General features: G+C 34.5%; 1 protein-coding gene across 1 annotated transcript; it reads left to right on the top strand.

The window, feature by feature from the left end:
- The first annotated feature begins 399 nt into the window (after positions 1-399).
- On the top strand, positions 400-3,471 carry LOC139894605 (S-type anion channel SLAH2-like). Its single transcript, XM_071877997.1, has 5 exons — positions 400-508; positions 771-924; positions 1,010-1,483; positions 1,864-2,634; positions 2,836-3,471. Exons 2-5 carry the CDS (start codon positions 793-795, stop codon positions 3,235-3,237), a joined length of 1,779 nt encoding a protein of 592 aa, XP_071734098.1. The 5' UTR covers positions 400-508; positions 771-792; the 3' UTR covers positions 3,238-3,471.
- Positions 3,472-15,895: the final 12,424 nt, after the last annotated feature.

The raw sequence follows: 15,895 nt of genomic DNA, 5'->3' as shown, positions 1-15,895 counted from the left end.
CAAACTATCATCGATAAATGTAGTAACATCACGCTGAAAGTGCCAAGCCAATAAAACTGAAAAATAGTCTTGTATAAAAATATAATTTTATTTTCATTTATAACTGTGGTATCAAGATACTTGTGGTATGTATATTTTATCTTTTTTAATTTTTATTTTTTGGTGTGCGAAAATGACTGGCAAAATTTTGTTTAACAACTAAAATATGTTAATAGAATTTAACTGTTGTGGGAAATAGCTGTACCTTGGAATGTTCCTACTTGTTTTTATATCAAGAACTTTATAAAAAGATATTTGTATTATTAGGAAGTTAAGTAGAAAATGTGGAAAAAAGTTTTGTGGTGAGGGAGCTAGTATATATACACCTTCATATATCACCAAAATGAAATGTGTGTTTCTGCTTGTTTCCTTTTCACATTTCTTTTGACCTTTTTGTCTCCTTCTCATAACTACCCAAAAACAAATTGATTTTGAATACATTTCTAAGTGTTCTTGGTTAACCTTCAAGGTACAACTCATTTATGCACACTTTACCACAAATGTACTACTATTTTAAGAATCATGTATTCTAGCTAACTCCATAGATTACATTAGAACATGGGTTTTTAATGCAGTCATGTGGGTTCTTGTTATGTTGTCAAAAGCTATCATCTTTATGAACAAGAAAACAAGACCATGACATAAATAGAATCCCCATTTCTTGTTATTATTAAATTATTAAATCTTTATACAAGTTTGAAATTAATAAATAAATTTGTTTTATGAAGCAGGAAATTATTGTGAATTTTAAACATGGAAGTTTCCCATAATGTTGGAAAGAAGAAGGATGTAGTCCCATCCTTAATTAGATCTATTGATGCTAATGAAGTTGAGGGATTTGATGATGATCTTATGAAACAAAATGTTATAGATATTGGATTCATGGTATAAATTGTTCTTTTTTTATAAATTGAATTGTTTAGTTTCTGTTGTTAAACAACTGATCAATTTGTTACATGAATTTTATCAGGATTCTGGTGCGATTAAAATCGAATCAGAAAGCTCGAATGTTGATCACTTGCACCACCATAGAACGCCGTCGATATCCATCAGTATGCCGCCGTCTCCAATGGAAGTGCACCTACAAAACGACAAAAGAGTTGCATTTAGAGATGATGTTGAACTTGTGGCTGCCAAGAAAGAACCAACAGCCAGTACTGCGATTAAATATCACTCGCAGCCCATACCCACCGGGGTCGGTTTTCAAGAGGCGGTCGCTGCTGGAAAATTTCCAAATCGGCCTATTAGGAACCCGAGAATTGATAGACTAAAAGACGAAAGATATAACTCTTTCAAAACATGGTCCGGTAAACTTGAGAGACAATTCTCGAATTTACAAGGCAAACCATCAAGCGAGCCACTTGTCAATACCCCGCGAAGAGAAAATTTGCCAGTTGATCGTTATTTCGATGCCTTAGAAGGACCGGAGCTTGAAACTCTCCGGGTAAGTCTTATTTATTAGTCTAATCTCTGCAACAAGTCCGGGGCCCGTTTATTTTTTTTCTTATTAAGTTCTGAATTTATACATTATATGCCTTGATATATGGATATATGAAGTATGTCCTAAGTATGTTATATGATTTATTGTATGTTTTATGCGTTGAACGTCTGAACACTAAAAAAATAAATAAGTGTAAATGACTTAATATATGGATATATGAAGTATGTAAATAAATAAGTGTAAATGACTTAATATATGGATATATGAAGTATGTCCTAAGTATGTTATATGATTTACTTTATGTTTTATGCATTAAACGCCTGAATAGTAGAAAAATAAATAAGTGTAAATGACTTAACATATTTATCGTTTTTTTTTAACAGCCATCGGAGGAAATAGTACTTCCGGAGGACAAGAAATGGCCGTTTCTTCTTCGGTATCCAATCTCATCATTCGGTATTTGTCTAGGCGTAAGCAGTCAAGCGATTATGTGGAAGAATTTAGCGTCAACCGCATCTACACATTTCCTTCATATAAGTCTGAAAGTTAACCTAATTCTATGGTGCATATCTATTGTTCTCTTCACCTTTGTGGCGACAACTTATCTTTTGAAAATAATCTTTTACTTCGAAGCTGTTCGTCGAGAATATTACCATCCAATTCGAGTAAACTTTTTCTTCGCTCCATGGATCGCGTTACTCTTTTTAGCTAGCGGAGTTCCAACATCCGTCGCGACAAGTTTACCACATTTTTTGTGGTATGTTCTTATGACACCCATTTTTATCCTAGAACTCAAGATTTACGGTCAGTGGATGTCGGGTGGGCAACGAAGGTTGTCGAAGGTGGCCAACCCGTCTAACCATTTATCGGTTGTTGGTAACTTTGTTGGAGCGTTATTGGGTGCATCAATGGGCTTAAAAGAAGGCCCAATCTTCTTTTTTGCAGTTGGAATGGCGCACTATACCGTGTTGTTTGTTACTCTGTATCAAAGACTTCCAACTAATGAAACTTTACCGAAAGAACTTCATCCTGTTTTCTTTCTGTTTGTTGCTGCTCCAAGCGTTGCTTCGATGGCATGGGAGAAAATTAACGGCTCCTTCGATTATGGCTCTCGAATTGCTTACTTCATTGCCATGTTCCTATATTTCTCTCTGGTTAGTTAATGACTTCAAATTACTCCGTATTAGTTAACATCAATTAACAACATACTTTCACAAATTAACTAATTTTTTGGTGCAACTGTGTAAATACAGATAAAACCTTATCTGTTTACCCGTTTAAGTGTAAAAGTACACATAGATAATGGACAAATTTTGTTGGGATCTAAATAAATATTTTTTTTGGCTAATTTGCAGGCGGTACGAGTGAACTTTTTCAGAGGATTCAAGTTCTCGTTGGCGTGGTGGGCATATACATTTCCAATGACCGGAGCTGCAATCGCGACAATCAGATACACAAACGAAGTTTCAAACATTGTAACGAAATGTTTATCAGTCATACTATGTATAATTGCAACGTTAATAGTCTTCAGCCTACTTGTAACAACAATACTACATGCATTTGTGATGAAAGATCTCTTCCCTAACGACATCGCAATTGCCATTAGTGATAGGAAGCCAACTAGTGTTCGAAAATGGTACCATCGAAGGGCAGGAAGCTCGGAGAAAGATATCGAACATTATCTTAAATTTGTGACTTCTGATGAGAAAGATGTGGAGGTTTCTGTTGTACCAAAAGATGTTGAAACTCAAAATTAATTGCCATTGCCTTGAAATGGAATCAGGTTCTTATCATAATCAGACAACAGAGGAATTTGGGTGTTCAAATTCTGATGATGTTGGATGTTATGTTTAGCGTATGGACTAGGTACAAGGAGAATAATATTGTTTTGAGCAGTAAGTTTTGTTACAAACAGTGTGTTAATTGAAAAAAAAAAAAAGTGTGTTCAAATATCATATTTCATATTTTTTTTCTTAATTTAAAACAACGCCAAGTAGTTACTTCAAACAAAGTGCAAAGGTTTACCCCAATTGAACGACATTATATTATAAACATGGAATACACACCACTTTTTAATTCATCTACATTTATGTCTCATTAAATTCACAGTTATGTCTATAAATTAATTTAGAGAATTGAACTTACATTATTATTTTAAATATAATCAAGGGTATGATAATTAGGCGTAAACATTCCAACGAGAATTTATAAAGAAAGAAAGTGGTCACTTTAAAAGTGATATTCAAGTAGTGAGACTATGTTTAGTCAACTTAAAATATAAAATTAATAAAATTGTTACGGAGAAGAAGCAGCCATGTAAAACAGTATTTAGCCCTTAGCCCATTACTAAAAAAATTGGGCCAATATTACTTATGATTAGTTGAGTGTTATGTTATTTGGAATGAACTGGTGTCATCAATTATATTGAGTGGTGGCACAAGTATAGAAGGCCAAGCAAGTTACAACATCACATTTTTAAAAGGCCTAAAAAGATACATCGTAGGAATAATGATTGGTGGCATACTGGCATGTGCACCCTCAAGTCACTACTTGGCTCCGCCTCTTATTAGTTGATGGTGAATGGGTTGTGGACTCGAGTCAGGTGAAAATGGCATTCCATGATTTCTATATGGCAAACTTTAATGAGGTTAATGAGACTACTTTTCGTACGATTCCAAATTGTAAATCCTTGTGTGAGGCTGATCAAATCTATGTTGAGTGACATCACAGAATCGGAAATAAGAGACGCGCTATATGGGCTTGTGATAATGACAAAACTCCAGGCCCACACGGATTTTCTTTTTTATCCGTTAAAATATATTGGAATGTGTTACGAAACGATTAGGTGAGCCCTGACAACACTTGATAATTCCAAGTTATCAAACTCACTTACAATAAATGAAAACATGTGAAGAAATCGAAAAACTAGCAAGAGTCGTAAAACAAGACGAAAATATAACGAGGTTATATGTAATCAAAGATGATTACTTTCATCCTCGGCCAACTAAAGAGAGTTCTTTATTGATAAAATTCGTGGGTACATGTATGGGTTGAAGTAGGGTCCTTTTATAGGGAAAAAACCAACAAGGAAACAACTTAACGAACAAGAAAAACCTTTCTAGAAAATTCTGGCCGCCTATCTCTATTGTCACGATAGCGAGATTCCCCCAGCACAACTCTCGCGTTCGCGAGTCTCTTATCGATGCCAACTTCCAATCACGACTTGTTTTCTCCCACTGGCAAACTTGAACCCCACCGGAATATAACTTGAAACTCACCATCTCGTTCATATATGGGGTAGCATGATACGAGGCACCCGAATCTAAAACTCAAGATTCGTCAAGAACCTCCTCTTGGGCACATCAACGCATCTTCGATCATCGTAGTCACCACGATCCCACCCGACTTAAGACTCGAGCACTTTGACTTATACCAACTTGTTGATAATTCCAACACATCACGTTCTTGCTCTTTGATGGACTTCTTGACCTAGCTCTTTTTCGGCTAACACTTAGAAGAACTCGAACTCCCACTTGAATCTTTCCTACGAATACCTTCGCTAAGTATCAAATCGCGGATTCCTTCAAAAGTGAGTTTAGTAGTTCCGGATGAACCACTAACCTCCGTCACTAAACCAGCCCAACTATCGGGTAATGAAGATAGCAAAAACAACGCCTCTAGCTCATCATCAAATTTTATGTCAACCGATTTTAACCGGGTTAAAATCAAATTAAATTCGTTCACATGATCCGCCGAAGAGGACCCCCCCCCCCCCCCCAATCATCGTAGCATTCACTAATTGCCTAATTAAGAAAACCTTTTTCAAACCGGATGGTTTTTCATACATGTTAAATAATGCCGTAAACAAACCCGCCGTTGTGGTTTCACCCACGATGTTGTAAGCGACATTCTTGGCCAGAGAAATTCGAATAACTCCTAGGGCTTTCCTATCCAACAAGTCCCACTCGCCTTGATCCATTCCTTCCGTTTTAACACCATTTAAGGGTTGGTAAAGCTTCATTTTATCGAGAAGGTCTTCAATTTGCATTTTCTTTTGATCGAGAAGGCCATTGTTCGCAAAAAAAACTCGTAACCCGAGCTCTGATACCACTTGTTAGAAAACGACTAGGTGAGCCCTAACAAGACTTGATAATCCCAATTTATCAAACCCACTTACAATAAACAAAAATACGTGAATAAATCGAAAAACTAGCAAGAATCGTAAAAAAAAAAAAAACACGAGAATATAACGAGGTTATATGTAATCAAAGATGATTACTTTAATCCTTGGCCAACCAAAGAGGTTTTTTATTGATAAAATTCGTAGGTACATGTATGGGTTACAGTATGGTCCTTTTATAGGGAAACAACGAACAAAGAAATAACTTAACGAGCAAGTAAAATGTTTCTAGAAAATTATGGCTGCCTAGCTCTATTCTCACAATTAAGAGATTCTCCCCAGCCCAACTCTTGCGTTTGTGAGTCTCTGATCGAGGCCAACTTCCAGTCGCGACTTGTTCTTTCCCACTCGCGAACCTGATTAAGCCCACCTGCAATCGCGATTTTTCCCCTCGCGGTCGCGAGTAGCATAGCAGCAGCAGTTTCTTGGTTTTGATATTCTTCACCCTTCACCATCCAACAGGATGTTTTAAAAGATGATGTTATTTAGGCGGTGTTTAGGTTTTTTGATTCGGGTCGTTTGATCGAGCCACAAATGCTTTATTTATTACTCTCATTCCAAAGGTGTGTAATCCTATATTTGTCAAGGATTATCGACCAACTGCGCATATTGAAAAGTTATATAAGATGTATGTGGCAACTCGTTTAACTAAAGTCATCGATTCAATTATTAGTTCACAACAATCCGCGTTTATTGCTGGACGACAGATTATGGTCCTCTAATGTTAGGGGAGACCATGGAATGGTATAAGAAAAAGAAGCGAAACTTAATGGTATTTAAGGTGGATTTCGAGAAAGCATACTATTCGGTGAATTGGAGATTTCTAGATCGCATGTTGGGGGTTCTTGGATTCGGGTTAAAATGGAGGAGTTGGATTGGCAGTTGTCTAAATTCAGCCCGGGTTTCAGTGTTGGTTGATGGCAGCCCATTTCATGACTTTTCAGTTAAATGAGGTTTAGGAAAAGGCGACCCGCTTAATCTGTTCCTTTTTTTTATGATGATGGAAGGATTACATATGTATATGTGTGAGGTTGTAAACTCGGGAGACATTCGTGGAGTTAGATTGGATAATCACAATCTAAATCTTTCTCACTTATTTTATGCAGATGAAGTGGTGATTTTTAATATTGGGATGTGCAGGAAATAAACCACAGCATTCATGTTTTAAGGCGTTTTATGCAGATTCTGGAATAAAGATGAATATTGATAAATCACAGGTTCATGGAATCAATATTGGTGGAGTTGAGCTAAGTGAGATGGCGGCTTACACGAGCTGCACTTCTGGGTCGATGCCTTTAATTATCTCGAATTACCGCAAGGTACAAATATGAAAAGAATCGATAATTGGAAAGTATTGGTAGATGGGTTCAAAAAGCGGCTCTTGGGTTAGAATGCATCTCTTTTATCTATCGGGGGAAGACTGACATTGATAAAAATCTGTCATTGGTAGCATTAGAGTTTATTTTATGTCTCTTTTTAAGTGTCCGGAGATAGTTCTGATAAGTATGTGTGCTAACTATTTTTGGGGAGGTTCTAATTCTAGAAGGAAACTACCATGGATTGCATCGGATCATGTTCTGGCTTTGAAATAACATGGATGTCTCGGTATTTGAAGCTTGACGGCATTTAATGTGGCTTTATTGCACAAATGAAAATGGAGGTATTTATCTAATTCCGATTCTCTTTGGGCAAAAACTATCACAACAGTTCATGGAAGAGATTATATTCTTATAAATTGCATCGTGAAGAAGTCATCCTTATGGGGACATATTGTTAGTGCTGTTGTTTTTTTACATGACAAAAATATCATCCAAAATCATTGTATTCAAAAACTGGTTGATAATGCTAATTCCATAAGATTTTGGAAGGATGTTTTGAGTAAGTCAGGTGTTTTGCTACAAAGTTTAATAATTTATATCACCTTGAGGTAAATCAAGATTGCTTACTTAGTGAAAGAAGATTAAATGGAGTTACGGAATGGAAACGGAGTCGAGATGATATCGGTAAAAAAAAAACGGAATTTTGCTTGAACCTCTATTGACTAATATTGATCTGATAAGCTTTGGAAGTGACAGGGATAGATGGACTTGGAGTTTGAATGGCATTGGAACTTGAATGGCACTGGAACATTTTCGATTAAAAGTGCTAGAATTATTAGCGATAACCAATTGCTACCATCGTCAATGCCTCAAACGTTTGGCACAAAACAATACATCGGAAAGTTAATGTGTTCATGTGGAGGGTGGCACGTAATCGTGTTCCAACCAGGAATCTGCTTGCAGCTTAAGGTTTGGTGATTGATTCGATCTTATGTGGTGTATGTTCGAATTATGATGAAACTTTAGACCATTTTTGAATGTGAATTGGCGAAAGCAATATGGACTAAAATACTGTATATTCGAATTTTGATGAAACTTTGGACCATTTTTGAATGTGAATTGACGAAAGCAATATGGACTAAAATACGTGTTTGGTGCGGTCTTGCTGTTCATGCTTTCAACTCATATTCCGAAATGAGTGAATGGTTACATTATTATAATATGGTTTCTTCTAAAAGAGATACGTTATACATGATTTTTGCAGCCAGATTATGGATACTGTGGCGTTTTAAGAATTGTACCATTTTCGATTCTTCTTTCGTCAAAAAAGATTTGATATTCGATAGTATCCGAGCGTTTGCCTTTATTGGTTATGTAATAAAGGTAGAAAATCGATATCGTGGTATACTTTTTATTGTAATCCTTTGTAATTTCTTTTGACGGCCACATCTAATTCCTTGCTAGTGAGATGATTCTTTTTAATAAAATCACAAACTGTTAAAAAAAGTTCCATTCAATAAGGCCCTGTTTGGCTCGTGGAATGTTTTTGGATGGAATGGAATGTGTCAAAAGAATTGGAATTAATAAATTCCATGAAATGTGAAAACTTTGTTCTATTTTAAATGGAATGGAATTGAATTTCATTTCATAAAATAATTAAAAAGTTATAAAAAGAATTACGTTTCTAAATTTTGTGTTCATTTCCAGACTTACTTTTTAAAAAAAAAAAAAAAAAAAAAAATTAGATTCGTGATTTGAGAACGCGTGTCGAAAACGCGTGTTTTCTGCTGTGAAAAAGAGCGTTTTCGGTTACGTTGCAAGATCGCGTGTTTTCGGGCACGCTGCGAGATCGCGCGTTTTCGGGCACGCTGCGAGATCGCGCGTTTTTGGACGCGCTGCGAAAATGCGTTTTTCCGTACACGGGGCGAAAAAGTGCGTTTTTGCAGGGGATCCGGAAATCCGCATTTCTGGACGCCCTGCGAAAACGCGCGTTTCAGTAGGGGATCCAGAAACGCGCGTTTTCGGGCGCGCTGCGAAAACGCGCGTTTCCGGGCGCCCCGCGTAAGCGCGAGTTTCCGGGCGCCCCGCGAAAGCGCGCGTTTCCGGGCGCCCCGCGAAAGCGCGCGCTTCCGGGCGCCCGCGAAAGCGCGCGCTTCCGGGTGCCCTGCGAAAACGCTTCACGAAAACTTGAGCCAAAAACGCGCCCCGTAAACACGCTTTGAAAACGCGACACGAAAACACGCACAAAAAAGTGACCTGGCCCGCTAAAAAACGTCTCAAAAACGTGACTCGAAACGTGCCACGATAACGCGCCACGATGGTATAAAAACGCGGCCTGAAAATGCGGACCGAAAACGTGACCCAAAAACGCGGACCGAAAACGCGACCCACAAATGAAAGTCGAAAACGCTCCCTGAAAACGCGCCCCGAAACCGCGCGCCGAATAGCTCCCTGAAAACGTGCCTCGAAAACGGGCGCCAAAAAGGCGCTCTATAGTCGCAACCCGAAAAATTCATTGTTGAAAGTAATTCAAATCCATCAACATCATAGATGAAGGAATCTCAAGATTTCAAGGAATATAATTCCTTCTAAATTATGTCAACCAAACGGAGCGGTCTAAGGAATTCAATACCAATTCCATCAATTTCCTTTGGAATTCCGTAAGCCAAATGGGACCTAAGTATCGTTTACAAGAAAGCCATGTGGTCCAAAACATATCCGATTGTCAAGATGTGTCGCATGGGTTGTCACACTTTCCTATTTTGTTGGCATTCTACCTATCTGCGTGTACAACCGTCATTTTTTTCTTTTATTTTACTTTCTTGCAGAAAATATCGGAGTATATATGAGTAATATAAATAATGGATTTAAAGATGAACAAAGTAAAAACCCGAATGACTTAACCGGTTCCTACCCAATAAATAAACTTACACGTTTAAAAAACCTCGTATATTACATTTTTTAACGGTGATATCGACATAGAATGCTCTCATTATTACCCCCGCACACGTTAGGAGGAAACCCAATTCGCGACGATGTTGGCAGTACCATTGAAGGTTGGGAAAACTCCCCAGAGACCTTCCCAAATTGCGTTGATGTTGGCAATACTATCAAAGGTTGGAAACTCTTTGTTTGAAATGAGAATTGAACTTGAATTGGCAGAATCCCAAGTTAAATCTCACCCCGTACTACACAGGCCAAGCTTATGTGATTATTACATTATATCATTATTATGATATTGTTATAAAATATCTAGATTGTGTTATAAAATATCTAGATTGGATGTTAATTTTATTATTATTATTATATTTCTTGCATAGTAATATTTTATACTATAAATAGACATGTATGGTAACCATTTAAGGTGTACCATTTCTCTTGAAATATCAATATCAATATTTCTTCTCTCCTTCTTCTCTCTTTTTCTCTCTTTGTTCTTATAACCATTAAAGGTAGTTATAAGCCTACTGAATTATAACACGTTATCAGCAAGAAGAGCTTAGTGTAATCAAAGGATATCTCAAACGATCACAAGTCAGTGATCAAGGTATGAAATTATTAATAATTTTCAGACTCGAATATATCAAACTTCTACTAACATTTTGAACTACTAATTTTTATTAAGTTCTTAATGCATTTGTATTGTTCTTATTATATGGTTGGCTCTGCCACCTAAATTATATATGGTCGACACTGTCGCCTAACTATCATTTATGTTTACTAACTCTTATTAACTTCACTAACATTTATATTTATGTTATTTAAGTTATATATGGTCGGTTATACCGCCTGAATTATATTTTCTGTAATCTAACTCCTATTAACTTCACTAACATTTATATTTATGTTATTTAAGTTATATATGGTCGGTTATACCGCCTGAATTATATTTTCTGTAATCTAACTCTTATTAACTTCACTAACATTTATATTTATGTTAATAAGACCTCATGATTGTACGCAACACGTCATTTGACAACACGGTACTTTATGTACGCAACACGTCATTTGACAACACGGTACCATGGGTCGAGATTAATTCCGATCAATACGAATACGATGGGATCTTTATATGTTATCTAACATTTATGATTACTTATGCAATTAATCATTATTTATTTCATGCATACTAATGTTTATTCTTAAAATTTATTATTTATGTATAATTTCTTATTTTGGTTGATCGTTTATGGTGTCTGCTCCAGAAAGTAAGCTTCAAAGATGAATGGTAGGTAAGGGTTTGTTTGTTTTATGGATCCTGATTATTTTACTCCATATAATTTTTTTTTTTACCAGTTAAAAAAATGGGGAAAGCAACACGTAGGCTACTAACCCAACTACCCACTTTCAGTGAAGGAACATGTGGTCTAGTAACTTTAAATATCCACTTTCAAAACGACTAAAATAAGGTGTTTTCATAAATAAAAAAAAAAAGAATTCGTGATTTTGATTTTAGATACCAAGTACATGAAGAAATATTGGTATGTAAGGAAGTGGGTGATTTTAGATACAGAGAATGAACCAATGAAAAAGATAAAGAGTAAACATACAGGTGGGTGTTATGTAAATACGTGTCTCACCAATAACCTCTCACTAATAATCTTGTCAACCTAACACTAAGAAAGTAGTTGAATCTCAAAAGAAAGTTACGAGTTCAGAAAGACAAAAGTACTGTTCACCGAGTCAACAAAAATTAAAAAGGGTAATATAAAAGTAATAGTAGAAAAAGATAATCGAAACATTAGTTACTCCGTAATTTCTATTTTAACATGTATAATTTATTAGTATTATTAAATTATGTGATAATTAAATCTAACTTTGGAACCAAGATAGATGTTTAGTTATATGCGAAAGTGTAGGATATGTTACCTAGCTCTATTCGTGACAACAAAATAATTACTCGTATATTTTGAGACATGCATGAGTAAATCAAGGATTTCGATATGTGCAAAATACTAAATTACTAACATGATGCATTTAACTCAGTAGAAAGTTCTTTTTAAACAAAAAGTTTTTTTTTTATAATTTACGGGTAACGTAAAAAAAAAAAGTTTTTTTATGGAACAACAGTCGTTAATTATTACTCGGTTACTTCTCAAATTAAAGTACGGAGTACATTTGTTTATGTTAAAAAAAAAAAAAAAAAAACTTTTTCCAAACTTGTCAAATGTTTTTGTTAAAAAACGTGACCGTTGAAAAAAAAAAAGGTTGAATAATAAAACTTAAAAAAAAAACAAATTATTTTTTTAAGGGTGTGCATCAAAATGGCCCGTTTAATAATGGGGAGTTAAAAATATAGTCAAATTGTTTCAACGAACAAGAGTTCAATTGGATGTCTCTTAAAATATATATATATATATATATATATATATATATATATATATATATATATATATATATATATATATATATATATATATATATATATATATATATCTAAAGCTTCTACTATGACTCTATTTCCGGAGAGGGAAGGAAATGAGATCTTTTCAATTTTAAAGGAATGATTGAATGAAAAATATCAACGGCTTCCGTTCCTTTGTTTTCTAACACTAATAAATTAAATCTATTTTCATTTCATTTCTCCTCAATAATTTGGTAAGGCATACTAAATCTTTTGAATATAGGGAGATGGATGAGTGGTTGTAGTACTCCACAAAACCCATGATATACAAACAAACAAATAATTAACCAAGATTTATTCGATATGCATAGTTTCGGAAATTACAAACCATTATATGTGAAAATAATATTTTCAGATTAATTACATGAATATTGAATGATATGATATGTTTAAACACATTATACTACTCGTATATCACTGTCAAATATTAGAAATCACATCATCTAAAAATTCAAATGAGTCCTTGAACATGGATGCCAATTAAAACATCAGTGAATGCAATTATGCAAACATAATTGGTGTTTAAAAATGGAAATGCAGCGCATATGATAAAAAGCGAATATGATGAAAAGCGCAGCGTATATGATGAAAAGCGCATATGATTAAAAGCGCATATGATGAAAAACACAGTACATATGATTAAAAGCGTATATGGTGAAAAGGATATATGAACAAAAAAACACATATGGTGATTAATGGAAAGCACATATGGTGATTAATGAAAAGTATATTGTGAAAAAGAATCACAAATGTTTCTTGAAAGAATTCAAGGTAAGATATATGAACCAATTCATCCATCATGTGAAGCATTTTGATAATAGACGCATCTAGCGGATGGTCTCATATTTGTATGTTATCAAGCCGTAATATGGCATTTGCAAAGTTTCTTGCACAAATTATTAAATTGAGAACACATTATTCTGATTACACCATTAAAAGGATGAGACTTGATAATGCTGGTGAGTTAACATCTAAAACATTTAATGATCATTATATATCTACAGGGATTGTTGTTGAACATCCAGTTGCTCATGTGCATACACAAAATTAGTTTAGCTGAATCAATAGCAGCTAATAACTAGACAATTGATAATGAGTACAAATCTCTCAATATTTATATGTGGACATGTAAATTTACATGTTGCGACATTAATTCGCATTATACCATGTGGAAGTCATAAATATTTTCACTTAATACTTGATTTTGGCCAAGAGCCAAATATTTTCCACCTTAGAACATTGGTTGTGCAGTGTATGTTCCAATTGTATCACCACAACACAATAAAATGGCTCTTCAAAGAAAGATGGCAATATATTTTGGATATAAAACATCTTCAATCATAAGATATATATTGAACCCATGATGGGTGATATTTTTACAGCACGTTTTTGCTGATTGTCATTTTAATAAAACATTGTTCCCTAGATTAGGGGGAGAAATAAAAAAAAAATGATGCTTCATGATGTGAACATCAATTAAGGTATATTGAACTCGCACAAAAGAATGTGAAACGAAAGTTCAAAAATAATGCATATGCAAGAACTTGCAAATTAATTACTTTATGCACTTACAGATATAAAAAAAAAGGTGACTAAATCATATATACCAGCGATAAATGCTCCAGCTCGAATTGAAATTCCAAAAGTTGGCAATAATGTCACTATTGAGTCTTTGCCACGCATCAAACGTGGAAGATCAATTGGTTCCGAAGATAAAAAATCCTCGAAAAAGAAAATCAGCTGATAATGAGGTAAAAGAAAGTGTTCAAGAAGAACCACAAATCAATATTCCTTCTGCAGAGGATATTGATAAATGAAAATACTAAAATTGCGATAAATTATGCAATATTATGGAACCAAAATGAAATTAAAATCTCTATGAGATATTTTCATATAATGTTACAATGACATCATGAATAAAGATGATGATCTGAAACTAAAATCTGTCATTGAATATACAAAGTGGACATGATTGAGCTCAATGGAAAGGAGCAAGACGAGCTAAATTAGAATCGCTCGATAAAAGAAAAGTTTTCGGATCAATCGTTATCACTTTTAAAGATGTGAAACATATGGGATATAAATGAATTTTTATCCGAAAAGAAATGTGCAAATGAAGTTACAAGGCAAAACTAGACTTGTAACTCAATATTTCCCACAAAGACCAGAAATGAATTAGGAGGAAAACTTATCCTCCTGTAATGGATACAATTACTTATTAGATACTTAATAAACCTGGTAGTTATTTAAATGCATCTCATGAATGTTGTTACTACTTATCTGTATGGATCACTTAATAGTGATATATATGAATATACCTAAAGGGTTAAGGTATCATAAGCATCTAATGTAAAACCCAAGGGAATATATTCCATTAAATCACAAAGATTTCTAAATGGGTTTATACAAACGGGACGTATGTGGCATAACCGATTAAATGACTACTTGATAAAAAAATGGGTATACTTATAAACTTATTTTGCACGTATGTTTTATAAAAAAAATGTTCGGATATCTGATCGTAGTTGTTTATGTCAATGTTCTTAACATCATATGAACAGATAAAGAAATCTATGAAATTATTCAACTTCTAAAGAATTATTTTGAAATAAAAAATCTTGAAAAAACCAAGTATTACCTTGGATTGCAAATTGAGCATATGCCTAATGGTCTACTTGTACATCAAACAACTTATACTGAAAAGATTTTAAAACATTTTTTAAAGATAAAACCAATTGGTTGTTAGATCACTCAATATTGACACTGATCCATTTCATCCCCAAGAAGATCATGAAGATAATAACGGATCAGAAGTTCCATATATTAGTGCAATTGGGACTGTTATGTATCTTACAAATTGTACAAGACCTGACATTTCTTTTGCAGTTAATTTGTTGACAAGGTTCAACTCAGCCCTTACAAAAAGACATTGGAATGGGACAAACACATATTTTGATACCCTTGAGAAACTGCTGATTTAAAATTATTTTATTCTAACGTTTCAAAACAAGATTTGGTTGATTATGTATATGCAGGTCATTCATCAAATCCTCATAAAGATAAATCTCAAACTCGATATGTACTCCTAAATGGAGGTACCACAAAATCATGGCGTTCTTAAAACAAACACTTGTTGCAACATCATCAAATCATGGCGAAGTGATTGCATTATATGAAACTACTCGAAAATGTGTTTGGTTGAGATCAATAACACAAATCATTAATGATTCTTGTGGACTAGAACGCTATAAAAGACCAACAACTATCTTCACCAATAACTATATATGAAGATAATGCAGCTTGCATAATACAAATGAAAGAAGAGTATCAAAAGTGACTGAACAAAATATAAATACTGAGGAGGCGCCAAAGCCATAGACGGTCTTAACGGTCATAAGTTTGATGGAAAAGAATGGTATGTTGGTAAGGCTCAGAAAAGACTACAAGGGAATAGGAATTGAAACAAGGGTTTGAGCAAACCATGAAGGAGACTTTAGACAAATCACAGGGGC

Source organism: Rutidosis leptorrhynchoides, chromosome 2, assembly GCF_046630445.1.
Source record: "Rutidosis leptorrhynchoides isolate AG116_Rl617_1_P2 chromosome 2, CSIRO_AGI_Rlap_v1, whole genome shotgun sequence".
NCBI classification, from domain to species: Eukaryota; Viridiplantae; Streptophyta; class Magnoliopsida; order Asterales; family Asteraceae; genus Rutidosis; species Rutidosis leptorrhynchoides.
The sequence above is the reverse complement of the archived record's forward strand: the minus strand, read 5'-3'. Positions and strand labels throughout refer to the sequence as shown.

Excerpts from the sequence above, each read along its gene's own strand:
- LOC139894605 (XM_071877997.1), top strand. The coding sequence starts at position 793 with ATGGAAGTTTCCCATAATGTTGGAAAGAAGAAGGATGTAGTCCCATCC. Across the intron at positions 925-1,009 it reads TTATAGATATTGGATTCATG|GATTCTGGTGCGATTAAAAT; the intron begins GTATAAATTGTT and ends GAATTTTATCAG. Across the intron at positions 2,635-2,835 it reads TGTTCCTATATTTCTCTCTG|GCGGTACGAGTGAACTTTTT; the intron begins GTTAGTTAATGA and ends GCTAATTTGCAG.